General features: G+C 34.8%; 1 protein-coding gene across 1 annotated transcript in view; it reads left to right on the top strand.

Annotated features, from left to right (window-relative positions):
* Positions 1–210: 210 nt before the first annotated feature.
* Positions 211–25,998, top strand: part of LOC114351932 (uncharacterized) — a 51,132-nt gene continuing 25,344 nt past the window's right edge. Inside the window, exons 1-2 of the mRNA XM_028303289.1 lie at positions 211–259; positions 25,629–25,806. Of these exons, the coding sequence (XP_028159090.1) occupies positions 25,743–25,806 (64 nt within the window). The 5' untranslated portion in view covers positions 211–259; positions 25,629–25,742. The remainder of the gene's footprint in view (positions 260–25,628; positions 25,807–25,998) is intronic.

The raw sequence follows: 25,998 nt of genomic DNA, 5'->3' as shown, positions 1-25,998 counted from the left end.
ATATAAATATCTTGGTACACAATATTACAAAAAACAATGGCCGACTTTAATTACTGTCAAAAAGTGACATACCCCATTTAGTGCGGTACCACGTTCATTTGGAGTGTGCTATCGCGAAAGGCGTCGTTAATTGCGTCGCTACGACGCGCGGCAAGTCGCGGCGGGCGGGCGGTCGATGCGAGGGCGGGCGGCGCGTCAGTCCGACGGCGGCCGCCCGGCAGACGCACGTCCTTGCATCGCGTCCGCGCCCGCCCACGCGGTATGTACAAAAAATTTCCCCGCATTCTACAGGTGCGATTCACTCCGTTCGACATGATAAATGACGCGTTTTCGCAACACTCAGCATAGGAAATAGGCCGTAGTTTAGATACAAACACGTTTCCGGATTATTTCTTACGTAAGCCATTTGTTGCGCTTTTTGTTTATGTTTTGCGGTTTTGGCGGCTTTTCGGTGTTTAAATTAGTTTTTTAATCACAAATTAATTATTATGACCATAATATTTTGATCAATTTTATCCATTTATGTTAAGACTCTTAACTATTATTTGCTAGTAAAGGAAAACTTGTAAGTTGACGATCGTAAAAAGTTTTGATTAGTTTCCCGGACTCATAATTACGGGGAAAACTTGACAGAAAGTTTATCGCATCGGTGTCAAGGGTCAAAATGACATGTACTTTCTGCGCATGACTTGTACAGAGGTAGGTACTTGCTACAGTCGACCTAAGAAAGATTAAGTTTACGTTGGTATTCTTACGCCCTACCGAAAGAAGGTCGATTTTTCAGTGCGCTTAACTTAATGTGGTGCAAGGTATACCTGTAATATGTATAGGAGTTATAGCAAAATTTCCTGTGACCTAGATTTTATTAGGAAGGTGGGAGCTCTTTGGAGGAAGTCATCTATCAGACACCACAAATTTAGACTATCTCATGCGAAGTCTGTACTTCTACAAAATATTTCAACTTTGTCATTTTGTTAACTTATCAAAAAATAATCAAATGATGACCTAAAATGTCTTGGCATCGTAAAATTTTAATGACTGGTTGTCAAATGTCAGCATTCGCAAAAACATCCTTAAAATTATGATAAAAATATATAGAGCCATAAAATAAAACCAGTGTCTTGGCACAACACATTTTACGGCCTTTTCTGGAAGCAAATAACCTTGAATGTCTCTATACTCCCATATTAAGGTTGTATTTTTAGGGTTTGCTTGTCTTACGACAGATATTCTATTTTGCGACCTCAACTTGATTGAAATTAAACCACACACTATTGTTTATTGTTTAATAATTCTCGTACTTTTATAGGATGTGTAAGATACATTCGGAAAAGTTTAAAGTGAACTCTAAACTCGATATTATTCTTTAATTTTCTAAAATGAAAAACGATTTTTTTAACTATTTTTTTTTAAATTCTATTGAGAACAATTTTAATAAAGATAGTAAGATGTTTGTTTCTTTTAATCTGAGATTAATTATTGTTGATCACATGACGATTTTTACATNTTTTACACGTCCGTTTGAGTTTGTAGAAAGCTCGTGGAATTTCCTGGAAAAAATTCCAACGGTTTTCAACAAAGGCCTTTGCGCATGCTCGGGGATCCAATTGTTGGTTTCGGATCCACATTTTTTTCTAATGGTTGTAAAACAAGTTACAAATTCATTAAGGACAAAGCTGAGAGAACCATTAATTTTAATGCGCACTTTAGTTATACGAATAAAAGCCAAAAAAATCCATTGAAGAATTACGTGCAAACGATATTGAACCGTAAGGTTGGGGTGGTACGTTCTATTCTTGTAGGATAATCCGATTGTCTTGTTAGGGGAGAAGAAAAAAACCTTAATTGACCCAACACGGATACAAATGAAAGCCTTTCCATTTCGTAGATAGTAATCAGGGTAAAGCATACTTAATTATTATAAAGTAGACACTTTCAGCCATTTTGGGTCTTCGGCAAAATTGGACGTATTAAGGTTTTTATTTTATGGCCATTGGGGATTGTGTAGGTATTTAAAACCAATGAAGGTTTAGTAACCATGGTGGACAGTCGAAACGGAGAGAGGATCTATATTATGTATAGTAGACGCTATGCCAGCTTGCAAGAATATTAGAAAAGCTTTTATAACATTTTGATAAAGTTACAGTAACATTGTAAAGTAAATCTAGGTATATTTTTAGCACCTGTGTTTTGTTGTGCGCTTACCTACATTAATAATATCACTCAACATCGGTGCCCACTGGGATATTTACGACCAAAAAGCAACCAATGTATTGATTTGAACAACATAAGTAAAAATGATAACTTACATAATTTTCAAACCCGTCAATTTATTGATACAAACAACACCAATTACATTTCTGTGTTATTCCAAATAACAGCTAGCAATCAATTTGTTGTGCGAAAAATAATACTCAATATTTTTGACACCAAATAATATCATTTCTAATTTCGGATTAGAGATGATCAAATTGAGTGTCTTCAGGCTTAATTTGGAGATCCGTTTGATTATAATTTTCGGGCTCCTCGGGCCAATCGTAATTTCATTTTCTTGATTTTATCAATTCTTCAGCGGGGTCCTTGTTTTTGATCGGGATTAAAAGATTTTATTCTGAAGAGGAAAACTTCTGGTGGAAATTTTAGGGAAAATGTTACGAGTAAATATTAGATTATTCTGATTTTATTTAATGTTTATGTCTAGACGCCGTTTATGACAAGATTATTGTTATGACAAATTTAGTTATATGATAGTAAGCTATTTGTAGGATTTTGCAAAAAAGTTATAAAAGCTCATACGAAATCAAAGTTACCCTATAATTATGTGTAAATATGAGGAGGTACATTAATCGCATTATCCTGGAATATTTTATCGCTATTCATAAATAAAAATCATATCAAATCAATAATTCTATAAAGTTAAGGAAACTGGTCATGACAAAAAATCAAAACCGCTTCAAGTATAAACCAAGTACATCTGTCAGTCTTAAACTTATTTGTCAGTACGTTATTTTGTAAATAGTTGCCAACCCTTGTCTTTTTACAAATTGATCAAAATCACCGCCTGAATTTGACAATAAATAACGACTTCTCTTGGAAAGGGACGTGACGTCACGTCTGGTAGCGATCGCTGGTTATGACGTCGCACATGACAATCAACACTGTAGCAAGTCAACAATTTTAGTTTTCGAGTCACTTATAATTATAACTTTAGAATCTTGAGATTCATAATTGCTTTCATTGTATCAATGTTTGGGGGAAGTTTGGCATACTTTAACAGTATCACCTAACTATGTATAATTCTAATATCTTTACCTCAATATTATATTTTTATGACGTCTTCTTTAAAACAATTGCATGTTTTATCAAAATTTTAAAGTTTTACCCTGTAAAATCAATATAATCAATAAATATTATCCGCCTTCCTTCTAGCTAATAATCTTCTACAGTACCCATAAAACGGCGACCGTTTTCCATCGTGTGGGGAAAATAAGTTTAGTTTGACCTACGTAGAGCCTATTTCTCACACCTGTTTGGCAGTTGTACACGTGTAGCAAATGGGGAACTAAACTTCTGAAGTGTGTAATTTAGTACACATTTATTGTAAAGTTACGGCCTTCTATGTTTGTTTTATACATAATTTTTAGTAGCTAGATTATATAAGATTTTAAACTTTTAGCGTTCCATTCGCGCTTGTGACCACGGCTGCAGCATAGCAGCCGAAACATCAAGCCGTGAGTACATAATATAACTAATTAATAAACGTCGCGTTAAGACCCGTGTCTTACTATTTTAGCTGGAGATATTAAAGTCAAAATTAGGTAAAATAACAATACAAATTCAAATTAACTCGTGGAACCCTAAGCGGTAGCATATGAGACCGCGGTGACAAATGATTTCTATTGTGACTCGATTCGCTGGTACTTGAAAGGCTGCTAAACTAAAAATACTTTTTCCTACAAATTCTCAAAAATTGGGTAAATTGGCTATCACTGGGTTTGGTTCAACTGCACCCAATTTCAAATCGCATAGAGTTCGCGTATTCCAAACGGGGTGAATCTTTGACGAGCGCGTTTCACAAACGCTTCCGTAGTTTATTCACAAACCCACCAGATGGGCGAAATTCAAAGGGATCTCTTCAAAGCAGTTTCAAATTACTTGATATTTGTAACTGTACACTACACATTAATCATTTAATAGTTTTAACTACCTTTTTTTGCTCACAATTAGGAAAATTATAGTCTTTTGATCTGCACCTGCATAGTAAATTCGAGCTTCACTCGAATCTCAGAAGAACTTATCTAATCTTCTAATTTGCAATAACAATGAATCAAATATTCCATTATTAATCAGCATGAAGTTTTGAATGAGTGAAAACGTCTATGATCGTACAAGAAAGTTTAGGACTGAATCATTCATTCCTAGTCCTAGAAAAAAAAAATGATTAAGTTTTATTTCGTCTAACACAACAATCCATTTCGAATGGTATAATGGTCGCGCATATTCCGTCCAAACCGGTGAATCATTGACGAAGCGTTTTCCTAACGCTTTCCGTAGTTTATTCATATAAAACCCACCACCTGATGGGCGAATTCCAAAAGCCTTCCGAAAACTATTTGCGATTCAAGGTGTTTTTAAACATTGTGCAGTTGTAATCAGATGTTTTTATGTGTTGTTATGTGCTGTCAATAACTAAATAACAAATACTTAGTACCTACCTAATTAAAAACATAGTTAATAGTTATTTAATTTTTAACGTTTAGAGTCGCATCTCAAACTAATTTGAAAATTATAAATAGGTACCTAACCTGAAAAAGTCGTGGGTTCAATTCCCGCCTAAGGCAGTTCGATCTTTTCATGTTTCATTATAATCTTGTGTAACAATTAATTATTAAGGCTTTCGTCTCAATCAGTCGATTTGACTTCAGGTATCCGTTTTATTTTCTAATTAAATGGCTTGAAATTATTTAATGGGTCAATCGTATGAGACAATTATTATTATATTAATTTCCAGTTCATTATTTATGATTTGAGAATTGAGAATAGGTACTAGAATTCGGTAGGACTAGAGAATCTAGGCAAAATAATCAACTTTTTTTATTTTTACTCTAATAAGCTGATTTTTCAAAAATGTTGCATTAAATGGTAACAGATTTGGACTTTCATCTGGGTTATCATAACAGCATAATACCTATTTTTTTAATACAATAGGCATCAGGTAATATCAGATTTGATATGTGCCTATAATAATAAAAGATATCCTAAAGCTATTACGAAGACTAATCCTTATCTGGATATAACTGATTTGTTACATCACATCTTATTACGTTTCATATCTCAAGATGGATATAGCTTATCTATATGAAAATTGGACGTCGTTCGTCTGTCTGACGTAGGTCCAGAGATTATAAGAAAGGGATCTGCCGTTCAACGACGTACGGACATATTGATGACTTATTAATTACGTATTGAATTAGTTATGTGCAGAAGGCATCTGTGTTTTCACTTATCCATATTTGATACCTACCTAAATTCATGTTAGTATTTTTATTAACGGCGGCACGTTAAGAGAAACCTATCGTATGTAGTTGATAGGAGCGATTTTGAAACAAAAACGTATAGGTATTAGATCGTTTCATCCACGAAGACGCGCCCCACCAAAGTCGAGGAAAGCGTGGGGTGCGGCGAGTTTGAATGCAATCCGAGCGTCATTATTGTAGTGTGCGTGTGCACTCATGGATAATTTAGCGTGTACCGATAACATTCAAACATTAGCGGAAGAATGGTGGGGCGCGTCTTCGTGGATGAAACGATCTATAGTCTGGTGACGGTCGTCTCTACAAAAGTTATTTTTCTGTATTTTGCAAAACATCATTGTCAGATGCTTACAAAACGAAATGCCGGTTGAATGTGTAGAGCCTAAAATATTCAGTGTGGGCAAAACATAAATTAAAGAAAAGTTGTTATGTACACACCCTCTAAATAACCTTGGCAAAAATACCCGACATTGTTAATTAAAATGAAAATGCTACCCGTCCCTCTCGGAATCCGAGATGCGGGATTTAAAATAAAATTCACGCTTTTGCACTTATGCATTCGAAAAGGGGTGATTATGACGTAATAATTATAGCATGTGACGCTCTCTTGTGTCTCTTAACAGCGTACATGCCGGCTTTGTAATTAAAAAGAACCTTTTATTACTCGGAATTCTCTTTTTACTTAAAGGCCGCAGATACATAGAGCTAGCGTAAATGTATCTGCGTTACGTTAAAAAGGTACAAAAACAAATATAGTTATCTACATACAGCGCAGAACATAATAGTGTCTGAATCAAACACATGAAAAACATAATAATGTGTTACACTCGAAAATACAAGAAGATTCGAGAAGATGTGTGCGATTCCACGAGACACTCCTTTTTTACTAAAATAGAGAAACACGGGTCAAATTTCAGTTAAAATGGAACGCGAAAGCTTAAAATCTTGCACTTTTTTATTTAATCTTCTGGAAAACAATTTATTGTATTCGTAACTTTACGTTAGACGTGTTATTTTATACTCTGCATATAGGAGTCAGACTGTACGATATACCATAGGTGCTTGATATGCTATCGGGCCAGCTTAAGGCTGGGTAACAGAGAAAATGGCGAAAATGAGGTTTTCATTTTTCATTTTTGAGGTACTAAACAGTAAAATAAAAGGCTAAGATTTTTTTTGGGCATAGTTGAGGATATTTTCTAGGGCTATTAACGGATGGAAACNAATACCAAGCCTTAACGTGCATGAAGCACGCAATAATATTATTTCCAGACCATAAGTTTGTAATGTCCTAATCAAAAAGGAAACAGGTACACGAACACGGTCGGGTCGGTTGGTCGGTTGTGTCCCATTTAGGCTTCATACAAAATAATTAGTAGTCATAGTCAATCTTTATAACATGTAGTGTAGTGGTTTTCCCATGCGTTTCAGTAAAAGTAAGATTATTATGAAAACGTTTGGTAACCAAAATTTTCTCTAATGAATCCAATATTTCATAAAACATAGACACGTGCTTTTAGAGCCTACGTTCCCATATTTACGAATATAATCTGTACACTGATGACCACTAAATATTTCAGTGAATGTGGCGAAACAACGTGTGGGCTAATTCGTAATACAATTACAAATAACTCACGTTTACATGCGGCTATACAGTTATGTTAAACACTGTTATTGTTACAGTTATTACAGACATTATTCTATCTATTCTATATGCTTTTACACGTCCATATGAGTATTAATTAAAATAAAGCTAGTAATAGTCTAAATTAAAGGATAACAAAGTTACCAGTAGCAAGTGTTGCTTATTCACAGTGATTGTAATAAGTACAAAGTTTATTAAAAAGGTTTTCATATTAAAATTTATAAAGCCACTAGAAGTCGTCGTGTCATAAAAAAAAACATTTTTTTCTTTCTGTAAGTAGGCTTTTATAGAGCACTTAATAATAATTGCCAATGCTGAGAAGTACCGTAAGAAAATAAGTCACATTGTTGTCAACTTGAAAAGCAATAAAGGTTCGGTTCTAGAAACAACTAATTGATAAACTATGAGTGGGTGTTGTTTATTTGGGAGGTTTCATGGAAACCGGGATGTTTTGGTGTTTTATTTGTTTAGGTCGAGGCCGTCTGGGAATGGCGAACATTTATCTTGCGCCTGTATTACCACAGAGGTTTTATTTTAATGCCAGCTTTACGGTTAGCGGTCTCAAAGGATGTGCGGAGTGACGTAAAACTACAACTACGCTACTTGTTATAATCAACAGACAATCTTAATTAAAGTGCTGGCGATTAACTTAACTTCAAATAAATATTACTATAAAACCAATCAATTTTTTGTCTTATAAGCAAAGTAATTGAGATTACAATCGGCTGTTAAAAGTAGAAAAAAAAACAAATTCTAAAGATAATTACTCATGTTATAAGAAAATTTTGTCGACTGCTTCGCCTGCCCTTATTATATCATTCGTGACAGATTCAATTTCCTGATTACTTTGCTATGTCCCTTAGTGAGATACAAAACAGAAGTCGTGTGCGACTTTATCGATTCCCACTCGACAACATTGACCAATTTAATGGTGCTATAGCTCTAAGGGGAATGTTAATGTAATGAGCAATCATAATGTACCAGGAATCATGAAAGTTTAAAGTAGTATATTGATTAATAGTTTAAATTAGTATTATGCTCTATTTGTTTTGGACCTAGACAATTGGTATGATTATCAAAAGGTGTGACTCTCTTTCACGACAAAACAACAAAGTTTTATACAAAACAGTTTCAACAAAAAAAGGAAATAGCGTTCTAAAATATTTATAAAGAACGTGAATTTAATAATTCGTTCGAAAAAGGAAAATAAATGTAGAAGTTCAAAAGATTTGTTCCAGAGTAGGATATCAGAGTATCATATTAGAAAAAGCTTGTAAAAACTGTCTCAGTTTGCAAGTTTTAATAGGAATTACGCCGAGACACTGGTTGTTGTGAGAGATAAAGGGAACAACACTGGGACATCATAAAGCTAAGACAATACATCGCACCTTTAAATTTAAACCGTTACTAAACGAAATTATGAAATTTTGCAGGAGAGCCAAAATAAGAAAAAAGTCAATGTTTTTTTTCAATACAGTCAAAGGAAATAGTATTTTAAGGCTTCTTAATGAGTTATATGATAGATATGTGCTAACACTATGTTATGTGATTTACAAAAATAAAATATTTTATGTATAGTATTATTTATTTTGATTTAGGCCTGATTTTTCAATCGTCGGATAACTTTTAACTGAAGAATAAGTTTGGCATATTGACAGTTTCAGTATAGGATAAATGTCAAAATGACAAGTTTATTCTTCAGTTAAAAGATATCTGACGATTGAAAAATCAGCCCTTATATAATTATAGTAACATTTTACCATTTACTATTTTTTCATTTTTAAATAAATTACTATTCAAATTGCAGTCCAAATAATGTTACTATATTGAAAACTATTTAAATTTCAATGATAATGGTGATATTATTATACATTTAAATTTTATATCATAGGGGCCGTCCATAAATTACGTCATCGATTTTTTCAGATTTTAGACCCCCCCCCCTACAATCATCCTATCGTCATTTCTTAATGACCCCCCCCCTTCTCCCAAAATTGACGTCATTACCAGTTTGACAAAATTAAAACATTGCAGATTTGAGAAAAACAGGGTATTACTGTATTTGTGTACATCTAGTATGTTGCATTATGTATGTTTATTNTTTAAATTAAACTTTTTATCACAAAACACTTCAGGTGTGCAATCTACATTGTATATTTCAGAATGTGTTAGAATTACAATTTAGCTGATCAGGCGAATTTCGTACCGCCTGATGTTTATTAGAAATACTTAATAGTGAAAGAATTGTCAAATCAGTCCTGTACTAGTTTCGGGGCCTATTCAAAACAATTAAACAAAACCTTTCCTCTTTTATTGCAGTTAAAATTTTAAAAGAAAATACGATAGTGGCAGCACTAGCCGTATTATGCACTAAGTGCGCTAAACGTTAAAAGTGCTCGTGAGTTTAATTCACCGCCTTTGATTTAAAGTGCACTCCGATTTGACTGAGCGAGCTGTGTGTGAATTTTAACGCTCTTTCGGATCCTCCACTAAACATCGCAGCTTTCACAAACGTACGGCATTGTGCTGGAGGCGGTACTTTTTCAGGAATGGTTCGTCTTTTGTTTCGTTTTTCGTCCATTTATATTAAAGTGCTGTGTGAGAACAGTGCTTGTTGGGAAGTATTCAATTTCTTTTTTATGGTGTTGGTAGTCATTGGTAAGGTCATTTTTGGTGGCAGCTACCAAAGGTGTTGATATGGATATCGTATAGATATCTTCCAATGTATGGAATAAATATTTTCAGACCATAAACTAATTTAAACCTACCTACATCTTAAATAAACTAACTTTAGCTGAGGAGGCATTTTATTTTGATTATTTAAAGATTTCTGTACTTATGGATGTCGTAAGTGGCGACTAAAGGATAACAATAAGTGATCATTAAGGCTTCCCTAATCCGTCTGATTTTGGCCAATATGGGGTGAGTAGGCCAAATTCTTTATTAGCCTCTATTATATTAGGTAGAGAGGCTCATTGTTCTACGGTGAAGTGACATTTTAAATAAATAATTCAATATTAACTCGTAATCTTAGATAAAGTTCACAGTAAACTACACAGAGATCTTTTTATTAAGGAAAAAACGTAAACAAGAACGAACATAAATTAAGAATTAAATGAAAACAGAACCGACATTATTTAGTGATCCCAGCGTCTTCTGGCTACCTGTCCGGAAATTAACAGAATTCGGGAAGATTTGTGGCCTTTGTTTGCTTTCTTCGCAGTTTTTTCAATTGGCCTCTTCTGTTTTGATACTAGATCGTATTTTTTCAAGTTGTTTATCATTACAGTTTAATGAAAGCCTAAATTTTACTTAAGTAACTTATTAAGTATAGCATTAAATTAACTAATTAATGCTTCTATCAGGTAATACTTTGACGATCAATTACTAAGTACTTATTGTAATTTAAGGTTTCATATTTAATTTTCATTTGTCAACTATCTACACATTTCTTTAGTCCTAAGATACTTATGAAAAAGTGTATAAACTAGGTAAAATCTATGCTGAAAATATAATTTAATTTACCTTACATCTAGTGAAAATTAAATTAAGATTTATTAAATTGGGTAGAATAATCAACGTACCTTACACACTTACACGGTTATACCCTCGTAACCGCGTTTGAAAACTTAGAGGTTTCAATTAATTAACAGCAATTATGAAGATAACGAATGTAATATCGTGTGAAACCCGAGTGAAAACATGTGAACGTAGTTAGAGAAATCTATCCAAAATTTCCATAATTTATTGCTTGCTTTCTAGTATTTAGGTACTTCAAGGAGTATGTTCTAATAAACGAATAAATTGTAGGTACGTATCACTGGGCATACCTCTGGATTTTCATGCGCAATCATGGAGTGAGACTGCCTCCATCCCTTTTCCTGAAAAGATATGTGTGCATATTTCTAATATGTTGTTCCTTTTTCTTATAAATATATGCCAGTCTAACGTCGTTGGTGTTCGTCGTTATAGATACCTTAAATAAACTATTTGAGCCCAAGCAGTTACAAGCCAGTTAATCTCTCCTTTTAACAAAAAAAAAACTTCTTTTGAATGCAATCTAAGGATTATAAATCAAAAAGGTTAAACCGTTAACGGGTGTACTCTTATAGCACCTTTTAAATAACCATCAAAGCGTAAACACCCAAACAAGCTAGCAATAAGAACTTCAGCTTTTAACTTGGGCACTTAATTTCGTTGTCTAGATGTCTGGACTAGATATGACTGGCGTTATTATCTGGGGTCTCTGATGTTCCGATACCGGCTGGCCTTTGTGCCAGCAGCCATTGTTCTTTCACTGGGGCAGCTGTAGCGATCTGTCGTGGAGGCTAATTGATACAACATAAATGACATTGAGTAATTGGTATTTTTATCTCATCGTTTGACAGCTTCAATGAATGTTCTAATTATAATAGACTAGCTGTGCCCGCGACTTCGTACGCGTGAAAATAGTCTTGCAAAATTTTTCTTTACTGCTCCGCCCCTATTGGTTGTGGGTAATGTTAAACAGCCTAAAACCTTTCTTGTTAAATGGACTAAGTATCCAACACAAAAAGATTTTTTCTAATCGGACCCGTAGTTCCTGAGATTAGTGCGTTCATTAATAAATAATAATAAATAAATGTTTGTAATGTTTGCAATGTTTGCAAATTAACTTTTAGCTTAATTGTGTGCGTTATTAGTATTTAGATACTAAAACTCTATGCCAGTGTTTTTAAAATACCTGCCAGTCACAAAACACATTTTAGCAATTCAGTGCCAGCTCTATTATTTCAAACAATCGTCGCTACTGATATATGTATTTCTAAAATATGGGGGGAACTGATGAGGTATACCTTAAGCCGGTGTTACACCAACTTTTTATGTTCAAGGCACATCTAGAAAGACGAAATTTTTAATGGTACTCCACACATGAAAAATCAATTTTTAAATAATTAATATTATTAGTCTTTGTCTTACCTACTTACTTACTAAATATAAGTTTATAAGATAAATTTCTTTTTTCCGAGGTACACCATCTAATAACCGGTACACCAGTGTGCTGCGGTACACCCTTTGCGGAACACTGCCCTATGTTATTATTACCTTTCTACCACATATTTAAGAATTTGCTTTAAAAACAAATTAATTACTTTAATTTTGTCAATCACTAGTTTAGGTATAATAAACACCTATCTCAATCTAAAATAGCTGCTTCAATTCTATTGCCGTTCGGTTTTTAATCACCAAACACAATACAGCGATTCGGCGCCAGCTCTATTATTTAAGACAAACGTTTTGTGGGTCGTCGCTGCTGATATATTGTGAGCGAATGCTCAGATGTTCTCCAAATCTAATACACTCCCGGGGGAGTTTGATGAAGCCGTGCTTGCAGATCAGACGTGGGTTTGGGCAGCTATTATGTCTGAATTGAGATTCATTTGTTATGTAAATAGTGTACGAGTTTAAGGCGAGCTTAGAATACCTTTCATTTGTTTTTGTTTTGTTAATTATTGCACTAGAATATTTTTCTAAAATAGTAGAATGACATGCGGCCGGACTCCTTGACTGCGCGACACTGGCCACCAAGAAAATCTTTTTTTTCATTCGAACAATTTCGATATTCTTTTGTTTTCGAGCATAATTAATGTGTCAATTAATAATACTCGTAATACGAGGTTTTTATTACATAAATCCATTAGTACTTAATTTGACCGCGAAGCACACATTCATAAAAGATTTTGGGCCCAGCGAGACATTGCAAAGTATGTACCTATTCCAACTTTGATTGAAATTTTGATGTGTTAGGAATATAAAATGCCAGTACTCTAACCCTCTTACTTACCTCAGATTATAATAAATCCTGGCTACACGTGTATGTTTTTAAATAACCTTTAACATTTTTACAAAGAAAGAGCAGCAGCTATTATTTTGTGTTATTTTTCTATGTAATAAAATCAAGGTCTACTATTTATATCCTATAAGCCGGTATATTATGAACGCGTAGTGCGTTCGTTCATAATAACTTGAAGCTTAGCTTAAACAATAGCTTCGCCACAGCTGACCGTTTCCGCTCTAAATATTGCTTAGCGCAAGTGCATTCTCCGTAATAACTAACCTTACTCTCTGTTGTCACAATGATTCATGTACCAACACTTTACATTGTAGACGCAGTTTCAGTAGGTTTTCTCGTGTATTTGTCACCGTAAAATTGTGAAATCCGTCAGATTATAATCTGACGTAGTTACGAGTAGATTACTGTCTAACCTAACCCACCCACTATTAGTTCACGTTGACAATGTTGACTTCATGTTAGATTTCGGAAGCTTTGAGCCATTTTCTGTAATACATTGTTGAATTTATTAGTACAGCAACAAGACACAATGTTACCTAAACATGTTCAATTAGAACACATATAGACAAACAATAGGTTTATAACATTATAATGCTTTCTTTCCTCGGTTTCTTACGTTTTGTACGGGAATATGTATCCTTAGAATGATAATATTTGATTACTAATGTTTATTTAGCGGTAAGAGCGAAGCACAATATGATGCGTTGGCGCCGCACCGCAAAAATTACGCCGTACCGTCGATATAACCAGAGTAAATACAAATGAGTAGGTCATCTTCATAGAAACGCCTGAGCGCGGTTTGTATGTGAGCGCGCCAATACGTATGCGGCGCGCACGCACACACTGACAAAATTTAGCGTTGATTAGCGGTGAGTTGCGTCGTCGTTACATTACGTCGAATTTTGCGTGCAGCGGAGCGACGGCGGCGCCTCTGGCGGTGGTTTTCTCCACTAGTATGTGTCCTAATGTCAGTTTCCTACTCTTCCTTTACTAAATCCTCCTCATATTACATCTTAAGATTAAGTGTAGATCTTGATCCATAAATGAAACAAGCCCTCTGACCCTACTTCCCTTCTGACGATACATACGAAGGTGCATTGTTCACTGGACGTATATTAACGTCGCGCACGTCCGTCGCATTGTTAGCGTGGGCGTCCTATTTAGACTTCCCGCAGACTACAGATTTTTAGTAACCGATAGTTGGGCCCGATTCCAATTTGTATAAATATTGAATAATCGGGCTATACCAATGTGCGATTAAAAGCCCAACCAAACTATCCGCCGCCACACAAAAAGTCTGTAGGCTGCAGGGTGCCTTACCTTAAGAAGTATAAGATTATCTCGTTCCATTTGAATCAAGCCCTCTGATCCTACTTCCCTTCTGACGATACATACGTAGGTGCATTGTTCACTGGACGTATATTAACGTCGCGCACGTCCGTCGCATTGTTAGTGCAGCTGTGGGCGTCCTATTTACGCGACATGTTAATTTCCGAATGGACTCCGCATTTTCATATAACATCAATATGGAAAACCGATATGCCAATTTAGTCATGCTTTGCATAACTATTGTCTGGGTTGGCGACTCGTTTCTAATTATGTGCAGTGGGACACTGAAATAATATTCGTTTGTAATTGAATTCGATTGTCATTTTATATTGTTTGCTGAGAAGTTTCAATGATTCTAATGTTAGTTTTGTACAATATAATTTTCTTCGTTATTGAAGTATTTAGGTACCTATTAGATAGAGTTGACTAAAAATTAACAATTCTGTATACCATGTTCTTATGATGAGATTACTTATAAATTTATTACAATTTAGGAGATTATCACATTTTTTGTGTATTTTATGTATTTTTTTAGTATTGCCTGTTATTTAACATTATTGCTGTTTTTATTTTATCAGGATATACCTCTTAGTTTAAAAGTTATTACGTTTTCTTTGCAATAAGTAATTGGAAGAAAAAAAATTCTATAAAAAATTAAAAAAAAATCTCAAAAATTTTTTGACCTCTTTTTTGTCGATAAAAATAGGTCTAGTTTCATCTATTTTCATATGTACACTTTAACGTGACTCACACTGTATTAGTAGGATGACTTTCTCATTTCAAATTATCTGTGTGCTTACCATGAGTTTACGTTAGGTGTGCTCGCTAGCGACTGCGTAAAAAAATGACATTTATTGTATGACATATTGTGCAGCGCCCCTAGCGGCTACTTTCAAGAAACAAAATCTTCATAGAGATTTTTGACGTACTCGCTAGCGAGCACACCTAACGTAAACTCATGGTAGATACACTGNAAATTTATTACAATTTAGGAGATTATCATGTATCTACCTTCCCACAAACCCTAAAAGGGGTTAGGATTAAGAAACGGCCGCCATATTGAATATGTGATGGGGATTAATCGATACCACGCATAATCTTATCGGCTTTGAAATTTTATGTATAACAATAATTTTACCCACAGTTCCGTCCGTATGTAATTGCCACATAAATACTTTAGCGCGCACTCCTAGGAAACCATGCATTTTAGCGATAATAGCACTTGGTATTTGTAATTCATGATATTTTTATTTATCATGCTGTGTGTACAATTAGCTTGTCTCTAGCTGTTAACTACTAACCATATGTAACTAACAAAACTCGATTTTGAACTGTAGTACGACTATACCTTATAAATAAATTCAATGAACGTTTATTTTTAATGTTTTCGGTCCGAAACAGAAAGTTTATAGCGCACGAAAAACTGCCGTATAGCCAAAACGTTCTAAAAGAACTGATTTATATTCTGCTCTAATATTTTTATGGGAACTATCGCAGAAGTTAAAGTAAAAGTAAAAACAAGTTGACCCAAATTACTACGTTATGAACCTATTTGGGTTCACTGTCTATTTGTCGGGCATTTTAAGTTACATAAAATATCTGCATAGAATCTATGTAGTTGCAGACTTCTATGACACACAAGATCTCTACGATAATATTTCTGCCGCAGCAAAGACCTTCGAGGCCTAACAGCTAATAATCCAAACCACTAGTTAAATCAGCTTACGAAAGACCAAACTTTGAATTAGAATTAAAATTATGTGAACTCGTAGCGTCGCTAGAGGGCGCTTGACTAACATCCACTGTCGCTCCGCTCCTGCAAGTCATTAGGCTGATTCTTACTCGTTTCAAAGACAGTTGGCTTGGCTGCTTGTATTCAGTAGCTTGTATGGATAGGTTACATTTGTTTTACGGGAACTGGACAACCATTTACATTACAGTAAAACACCGATTATCCGAACGCCGATTAACCGAATCGCCAATATTGTCCGAATCAGTCCTAAGCGTAATATAAAAAATTAAAACCAAGTAATTTTTATTTTGTTTCGTTGTAACTCGCAGGAGTCTAGAAGATATATTTCAACTGAATGTTATTGTAGAACTGTAAACACAGTTATTTAAGTTTATTCTATGTGTGACAGTTCGGTTTTAACACGCTTTTTCTTTATTACCAGTCTATGTCCGATTATCCGAATTTTTGATTATCAGAATTGTCCCCGGTCCCAATTAATTCGGATAATCGGCGTTCTACTGCACTACACAATTATTATTTGCTGCTAATCAAATGTGACCGATATTTGGGGGTTGAAACACGTTCAAGATCGAACAAGGACATAGGTATAAGGTTTTTGAGTTGACTTTAAAAATTGGAAATCTCAACGTGTGAAATCCATCTGAATAGTTGGACTACTTTCTTGGATCGCTTTCGCTGGAAGTCGGTTGATATTGGTAAAGTTTAAATTACTTATGTACTACGTCGCTTTGGTTATCAAAGCGAGCCGGTTGTTGATACTGGATTTTAAATAACACTAACTGCATAAAGTAGCAGAAGTGGAAAAGTTAAAGTTTAAAGAGGTGGAAGGTCTCTAATTTAGTTAACCTTCGCTTGTCTTTCGCGATCCATTTCAAACTAAAAAACGATAAGAATCTCTTTCTTCTATTTTCCAGCGCTTTTCATACTTGATTGTTTTAAACATTCATAATGTTATGATTATGTAACTAAGTAGGTACTAGGTATTAAGTAGGTACTGGTTTATGAAATTTTTTACCTTCAAATGTTGTGTTTAATCCTCGGTGGTAAAAGTGAAATGTTAGACTGTCCGGCTGTATTCTATACCGGCTGTCGTCTGTGATATATCGCGCGGGTTGATGGGATTGCCTCTATTTTTGCACACTTTTATATGGCAACATTATGGCGGAACATTCATCCCGAAGTGGCTGGCAGAAAGCTGGCTATTTTTAGAACGGAAACACGCATGTGCGTGATTTTCACTGTCGGATGTATGATACTTGCTTTTCTTACGGTTTCATCTGAGAGATTTATCTGACCAAAAAGTCTTTCTCGTACTTATCTGTTTATCGTGATTTAGTCGAATCACTTGATTTCACCAAAAGATTAAGGCTGACAGAACAGGAAGAGTTTGACGTTTGTCAAAGTTAAAGTAAGATAGTGCAACCCAGCCTAAGTAATGTAAGTACAGAAGGCGGAACGTCAAGCTACAAACTCGGGGATCTTAAATCGTTGTAATAGAGGCGAGTTTACAATGGAAATGTGTAGTCTGATGTACTGTGCTCTGTACTTCAAATACCAACTAGAGAAACGAACCCTTTTTGGATACCCACAAGCACCACTCTTTATCAAAAATTACACTTAACTATTTAGTTTAAATACATAACTTAAACATTTGCAGTGTTATAAGTCCTGCTAGAATCTACCTGGGCGGTATCGCATAATCTTTCTCTACATTAGTATATATTACCCACGATCACGAGGACCCTTGTAATCTCCGATTGAGCATCCGAGAAGCCCACGTCACGGCCGGTCCGCCCATCAAATGTTGGGGCCATAGTAAAGGGGATAGTAATACCTCATAATTGGCGCCTAGATGTTGAAGCGACAGCGAACTAAGACTGGGTTGTACCATCTTATTTTAACTTTGACAAAAGTCAAAAATATGTCAAACTCCATACAAAAAAAACGGTTATTTTTATAGTTACGGTCAAAGTTAGGTGGTGCACCTCAGCCTTAGATCTCTTTTAAATGGAACCAGTAGTTCCTGAGATTATAAAAGCACGTTTAACTAAACACATTTTTCAGTTCTGAGATTATAATAGCACGTTTAACTAAACAAACTTTTCAGTTTTATGATATCAGTAAGTACCTAAAGAAGTATAGATTCTGTCTGAAAACTTAAAATGTACCTTTGATAAATAACTGAACTTGTGATGTATTTTTCCTCTTTCCTTTCTATCCCTATTCCTTCTTTCTAACTATAAACTTTAATGCTCGCTAGATTGATACGTCGTGTCGCATGTCGTCACGAAATGCGACGATACGTGGAATAATAAACTATAAGTATGTACCTACCTAGATGTTATACTTACTATTCTTTTTTACTATGACTGTAGATAAAGGTCGGGTATATTACATACGTAGCTACGAGGTGTCACGTGCCCTCGTAAAAATGTTATACGACTTTTGTATTTGCTTACTCTATGCTACTTGTGCCCACCTCACTTTAAACAAAATATTAAAAACTACAATTTGCTTTAACCTGCAGTTAATATAAACCATTATGGGAGTGGGTAGTCAATGCGAAAAATCGCTCACCGGTTGAAATGTGCAGGTGTCAAAATGTCCATACGGACCGGCTGTTAGTGTGGCAAAAAGTATAAACGTCGAAATGAGCAATTGTTAAAATGATCTGAAGTTAAAATGTCTTCGGGTTTATTTAAACAAGCGTCTTATTGTATAATAGCTAACGTGAACACGTGATTAAATGCATCAAGGTAAAAATGCCCAAAAAAACTCTATTGACTGGACTACAAGAACATTGAACATTTTGACATTTAATTTTATTAATTTAATCATGAGCATAATAAATCAGTTGATCCATCTTTTATCTTCCAGATACTTTAATATTTATCAGTGTGTACTAAAACAAGCCATAAATGTTTGTTACTACCAATCGTTATTATTGTTTTCTATCGTGACTGAACTTGCGGTAATGTATGAGTGAAATTGCCTCGTCCCCCAGCTGTCGGCCGTCACCCAGTTGTGGGCGAGGCCGGTATCTGATGCCTTCCATTTAAATCAATTTATAGCTGGAGGCAAAACAAAGGCCGCACTGTTCTATTAATATGACTATTGTAGGTATAACACTTGATATTGCTTTATATGATGGATTTTATGCACTTTTTAGAGTCACCACAGAATTTTAGTCGGCCGATAGTTTGGTCGACTTCTAATTTGTAATAACAATCGGCCGATACCAAATCTAGGAGTTTCGTAATGTATTTCTCAATGTCTATTTGATAGGGTCAAATAGCTTTAGCTTTATCATACTTTACAGATTCCTACTATAGTTCCTAATAAACATTATGTTACGGAACAACTAAATTAAACTAATCTAAAGGACTTAAATTTTCATACGATGCTTGTGATTACTTAAGTGATTTAAAAGCCAACTTGTAGAATATAACAGAATAAGATTATTGCTAATTAATTGGAGCAAAAGTATACTCAAGCTTTAAAAGTACTATCACGTTCAGAAACGACAACCGCTTTCGTTCTGCACTCTGACCAAGACCGTATTTTAACCCGGGCTAGGCTTAACCCTCGTATTACTATGATTGTAATCCCGGTAAAGCTGGAGAAGCGTACTCATTTGAGATAGAGTCAGAAAATACGGTTCCATGAAGTTCCTAAGGCCTACACATTTCACTTGCTACACATTAACACAGATTTTGGATTCTGTAAAAATACCATTGAATAGCTATTTAACCAGTTTGGGGCTGTAACTATTGTATGACTAGCTTTTGCCCGCGGCTTCACCCGCATGAAATTTAGTTTGTCACAGATCGTCATAAATTATAGCCTATATGTTATTCTTGGTTATAAACAATAATACTGTATAGTTTCATCAAAATACGTTCAGTAATTTTTGCGTGAAAGAGTAACAAACATCCAGACATCCAAACTTTCGCATTTACGATATAATACAGTGTGAGTCACGTTAAAGTGTACATATGAAAATAGATGAAACTAGACCTATTTTATCGACAAAAAAGAGGTCAAAAAATTTTTGAGATTTTTTTTAAATTTTTTATAGAATTTTTTTTCTTCCAAATACTTATTGTAAAGAAAACGTAATAACTTTTAAACTAAGCGGTATTNATTATCTGTTGCTTATGTACACTTCAAACACCTTCAGGTAACTGGGAGCTGTCAAATCACGTAGAAACGTCACATCGCTGACGTTACGCTCACGCTTCGCTGCTCTTTCAAGCTCGCTATGTACCGAAGGCTTTCAGTCTATGTCGGGGAAGTCACAGCTAAGATATTAAACACGAATTACGGTGAGCAAGCACTCTGATATCCCACCCTTTATTATTCAAGCAGGGTTCCATTTGAAGTCTGTAAAATGGAATACGATTCTCATTTCATACTCCACAGCGTCGGTTGAATTTCGTTTTTCATACCCCGACTTTGATGTGCTGAAGCTATTGGAAAACACAATACGTGAGATTATGAACTCAGGAATAGAGGTTTGGTTAGATATAGTGCTTTACGGTATTTAAAATGACATAATAGAAATTAGCGTTTAACTGAAATGAGTGTTTTGCTAAATCTTTTAAAATTTAGTAAATTGGCTTTATACAAAAAAATTAAGGAAGGTTTAAGTTCCAGGTCTAAGAAATTGTAATTTTAATACATTGCGGCCGCTGAAATAAACCGGTCTTTATGTTTGTGCTCATTTTTCTTACTTGTTTGTTGTATTATGGTACCGCAGACAAACTAAAAATCCCTGGAAACACACGAATAACATTATGGATATAATTTTAGTTCAGTTAATGATCAATGTTGACCAAATCCTTTTTATTGTTATACTTAAACGTAAATTTGGTATGTAATAGAGTTTTTAATATCCAGATTATAATTAAAACTAGTACTTAACACTTAAATTACAATAAAATTATGGACCTGAAAAAATACGGAACCCTACTTTTTTGCGTCCGTCTTTAATACGGAATTTTTACTGTAGAGTTGAAATGTTTTGCTAAGCGTTTGTTTAATTAAATCTGCTCTATGTGCTTATAATGTAAAATGCTATTTTACTATGCTGTACCGTAGTTATTACCGGTTTAAGTTAAGAAACCCAGAAGGTTGTAAAGAATCAGATTATATTACGGGACTATTCCCACCTCTCGTTTCCACTGCTGCAACTCCTTTGTAGCCAAGATCTACAGCTTGACCGACAATAAAACAATCAGTGTGCCTACCATGAGTTTACGTTAGGTGTGCTCGCTGGCGACTGCGTAAAAAAATGACATTTAAATGTATGACATATTGTGCAGCGCCCCTAATGGCTACTTTCAAGAAATAAAATCTTCATAGAATTTTTTGACGTATTCGCTAGCGAGCTCACCTAACGTAAACTCATGGTAGGCACACAGATTATGTTAAAAAGCTTTCATAGCCATTGACTGAAAATTATTATTTCTTTTTAATGACTTTATATCCTCATGGGCACAATGTTCATAGAATTAATTCTACTTAAATATTTTGAGGCATGTTTCCGTAAATGTCTTTCTAACTGGGTTGTCCCAGTACTTTTCGTAGACCGTAATATTTTTTAAAAAATATCTTCAAAGATATTATGACTTTTTTAATTCTAAAAATTTACCGACAAATTTCATCTATATCACAATGCGTATTAATAAAAAAACTTAAACAATATAATACAAGTAATACCAAATACTCTTGCCTCAATGTTCTCTTCTCTCAAATCTTGTTTCTATTCTAAAAGCCTAATTTCATCGAGAATTGAATTTTCCATGGCATTGAACAAACCCGTTGTTTTCTTAAACACCTAATTAAGTATACTGTTTATGTTCATAATGTTTACGGAAATAATAAACGAGCCTTCTTGTGTTTTGCAATTTCGTTAGGTACGAGTTCCTTCATTTCGTGCTGAAATATCAGTCAACATTCTGAAATGGAATATTATTTCCCACTCTGTCATTATTGCAAATGACCTGAAGAACAAAAATATGAAAATAATGAGTCTTTCCATGCCATGCGTTTTCACATAGATTAAGTACCTTTTAAGAGAATATTATGCTGTTGAAACATTGTTAAACAAATAAAAAAAAAATATCTTGAGTGATCTCTACCCAAAAGAGAGACACGTGCGCGATCAAGTCATTCTGTGACAGACGGACGCATGCGAAAAGCTACCTAGTTAGGACCTAAATAAAGCTTTTTTAATCTTAAAGAAAAATACATTTACCTACAGTTTCAGAGTATGTGTGTCGTTATAAACTGGCTGACGCAGAGCAAGCATTAATAAAGCAGTGTTTGCTCTTGATCAAGCTACACGGAGTCAATTTAAGAAATAATTACGTGCTGTCTCAAGTATTAAGCTCAGCAGGGAGCTAATTAGTTCTTGCAGCAGCTGCGACGGGCATTAGGAGACGGCTTCTTTATAAATGTACGGTTAGTTAGCAAATAGGTTCGTCCGCTGGATGCACTTGGTGGTAGGGCTGGTCGCAAATTCGTTTGGATTTCGAAGATAAATCAAATTTTCAATTAATTAGAATATTATGAGTGAAAGATTACACGGGTTTGTTGAAGTTAACAAAATACTACGTTGAGTAGTTGAAAAACAATCCAATATAAAATATTATACTTGTTTACTATTTATTTCTACTGGACATACCACATTTAAGTTCTTGTCGATATTAGGACTTCGTATCGCTGTATGAATCCTAAATAAATAAGTGACAAAGCTCCAAAACTACAGAGGAAATTAAACGTACAATGATACAAGCAATACCTATAATCACTAAATAAATTGAGTTTACCAACAACTTTATGTGTATGTCTTGGTCATGATAATTTGTGTCATCTAAGTTAATTCTCACTTAGAAGGCGTTAGTGAGGATTAGTCTCAAACTATTTATCCCGATATTAAGCGTAAAGTATCCCCCTTGTTTGTAAGACATAAATCCACCAGATCTTGGGTCCGAGGTAAATTGTTTAGGATTAGCTGATGTCACCTCTCATTTGTCATGGCTGGCGTCAGACTTAGCGGGAGTTACGAGTTTCTAGCCGATATTATTACTAACCTTTGCCCCTGACTTTGTTTAGGGTTGCATCATTCTAGGTATAGTTAATTAGCGATTTTACAACTGTCTTACAAGCTTTTATTTACTTGCTATAATTTGATGTCATCGATTGAGAATTCACTCCGATTGCGCTTTTTAGTGACTGCCTTTTGACTGAAACTCTTTAATTTAAGCTTCTATAAAGCGATTGGATCGTTGTGACAGGCTAAATGGATGCGATGTGAAGCTGAAAGTGTGCTTTAAAGCTTCTGAAAGGATACTGAAAATTACATGTTTGTGTCAGCCATGATTTATTACTGCACAACCTCAGGTCTTCAAAGAACTATATTATTTTTTTACAAAAATCTGGCAGCGAGTAAAAAGGCACATTAGTGAATACAGAAAAGTATATTACTAAAAGGTGTAGCAAAATGTACCGTCGGATTAGATCAAACAGTTCCATTTGTCATTGTGAGCGAGAGACAAACATAGCCAAATTAATGACTACTGCTTTGATATTACGAGTACGTACCTAGTTCATAACAAATTGTAGAAAATTATTATACTTATGTAGGTATAAGTTTTTGACCTTGTGTGTTTTGATTTTTGTTAATAAATTCAAATATTTTGTCAGTAAGTAATCAATTATGAATACAATTCTAGCACAGAGTAACCAACAGATAATTAGAATAATAAAGCCTTTTCAACCCGGGAAAATAAATTCATCAGAGGCGCGTAATTTGTATGATTGAAAACTTGTTGAAATTGGAGGACATTATTATAACAGTAACTAAGTAAATGTACCAGATAAATTCAAAACATTGTTGAAAATTTTGCGGTAACCAACAATTTGTTATTTATAAGTGAGAGCTTGTTACCGACTTTATGGATTGTGTTTTCGCTGTGAAGTGAGCTCAATAATACCTGCACGAGATCATAACAAACTGAACAGTTGTTCCGCAATAAATCCAATAAGCCTTAATCCAGATGGAAAACCTTCAGGATGTTTCCCCTTTTCAACAACGTGGGTAATTTGCAAAAGGTACTTTTTACGCAAGCCAGTTGAGGTCTCACAATATTTATGATCCAATGTTGGATATCAAAAAATGTGCGATATTTTATCTTAAAGCAATAGCTATCGAGGGATTTGGGTTAGTGTTTCTTTGGGGAAACGAATTTCAACAGAGTGGAGAAATAATGCATTTCTTTGGCACAGACAATAGTTATAAATAGAATTGAAATATATAGAATAGTAACTGGATAGGGTAAGCTGTGATTAGGGTAAAATTGCACGGGGGAGACCTATGTCCAGCAGTGGATAGCAATCAGTTGAAAATGATGATTACAGAAACATATTGGAACATAATAACCTAAAAGTGTTCATTAAAGTTAGGAACAAATACTGCTTAAACACAAATATGTGGTAGGACGTACATTTACGGAGTACATGAAGGTATCACAAACGTACCAAACACAAAACTTGTTGCGGAACTGCCAAGAAAGCAAATTTCCCGGCTTATCTTTCCGAGATTCTAAACGCCTGAAAAGTTACGTCAACTCTTAGATATATCGACGGTTCATTGAATAAAATGTTGGGCCCTGGAACCCTTTATTATCATGTCGGGACAGATGTGGGCCGATAACGCCGTCCCCTGGGTCACAAATGTAAGGGACATTTGCCAGAACTGGACCTTTATTGGGGAAATATAGAGGTTGAGATATTTTTATAGATTGTATGATATTAAGCACCTGGCAAGCGTAAAAGGTAAACGTGTGTTTAGGTTTCCATTGTGGTGCGCAAAAATATAACCCTCCTTTTGTTGTTTCTTGTTGTGGTGCTAACGAGGTATTTAAAATTCATACGAATTTAATTAGAAAACGGACTTTATCATACGGTACATTTAAATTTAGATTTTACTCGTGACCTTACTTGAGTGAATTTTCATATTATGAATCAGATAGATTTTACCCGCCTTCTTACGATTAAACGTTTCAGGGAAACTTTTTACATTCTAAAAGAAGCGTACATGAACTGTAATAATCTCTAACTTTAGTAATGAAGGTTTCTAATGCAAGCTTCATCCCTATTATCCCTACGTATTTAGGTACAGATGACAGCACTTCGGGTACATTTTTATTGGAAAATCGCCTATATTAGTAGGTACTTAAGAGGCCACCGTGTTAAGTTTAATGTGCTGTTGTTTATACTTAAATCCTGAAAAATCTAACGCCCGTATTCACAAACGATGCTTGTTTAAGTGAAGCAACAAATTGAACGCAGCAAATCTAGCGTTGAATAGAGCTCTGTGATTGGTTCGTATGCGTATATTGGTGCGCGTCCACGCGCACTGTGAGACCTCATAGTAATGTTTGTGAATACGGTTGTAAATCTAGATCTAAAAATATTTATCTATATGTTGTACCTAGATGAACACCTAATTTTTTTTTTCTTTTACAGGCAAGCGAGATGTTGCTGTTATAAGAAAATAAACAACACGCTGTCAAAATAATGTGATGTGATAAAAAGTGCTGCTAAAGTGTTAGTGATGGTGCAATGAATTAAGTGTGGGCGATGTGTCCCCGGACGGTGTCATGGGGTGTGTGCGCAGCTATTTTATTCTACGCTTTAAGACAAGGTGAGTAGAGTCGAAATTGCAGCATCCTGTTCAGGGCTACCAAGTTCATTATGGCAGTCTCAGAATCCAATAAAGTACACCATGTTGACCGCCATTACACGGAAACCTCCAAACCTTGAGGAAAATTCAGGAATGCCCATAAAAAGTGGTTGTTATGGCTTTTCTATTTCATTTGTTTGATAAATTTGAGTT

The sequence above is a fragment of the Ostrinia furnacalis genome, unplaced genomic scaffold, assembly GCF_004193835.3.
Source record: "Ostrinia furnacalis isolate ACB-3 unplaced genomic scaffold, ASM419383v2 OfSCF0095, whole genome shotgun sequence".
Classification (NCBI taxonomy): Eukaryota; Metazoa; Arthropoda; class Insecta; order Lepidoptera; family Crambidae; genus Ostrinia; species Ostrinia furnacalis.
The sequence above is the reverse complement of the archived record's forward strand: the minus strand, read 5'-3'. Positions and strand labels throughout refer to the sequence as shown.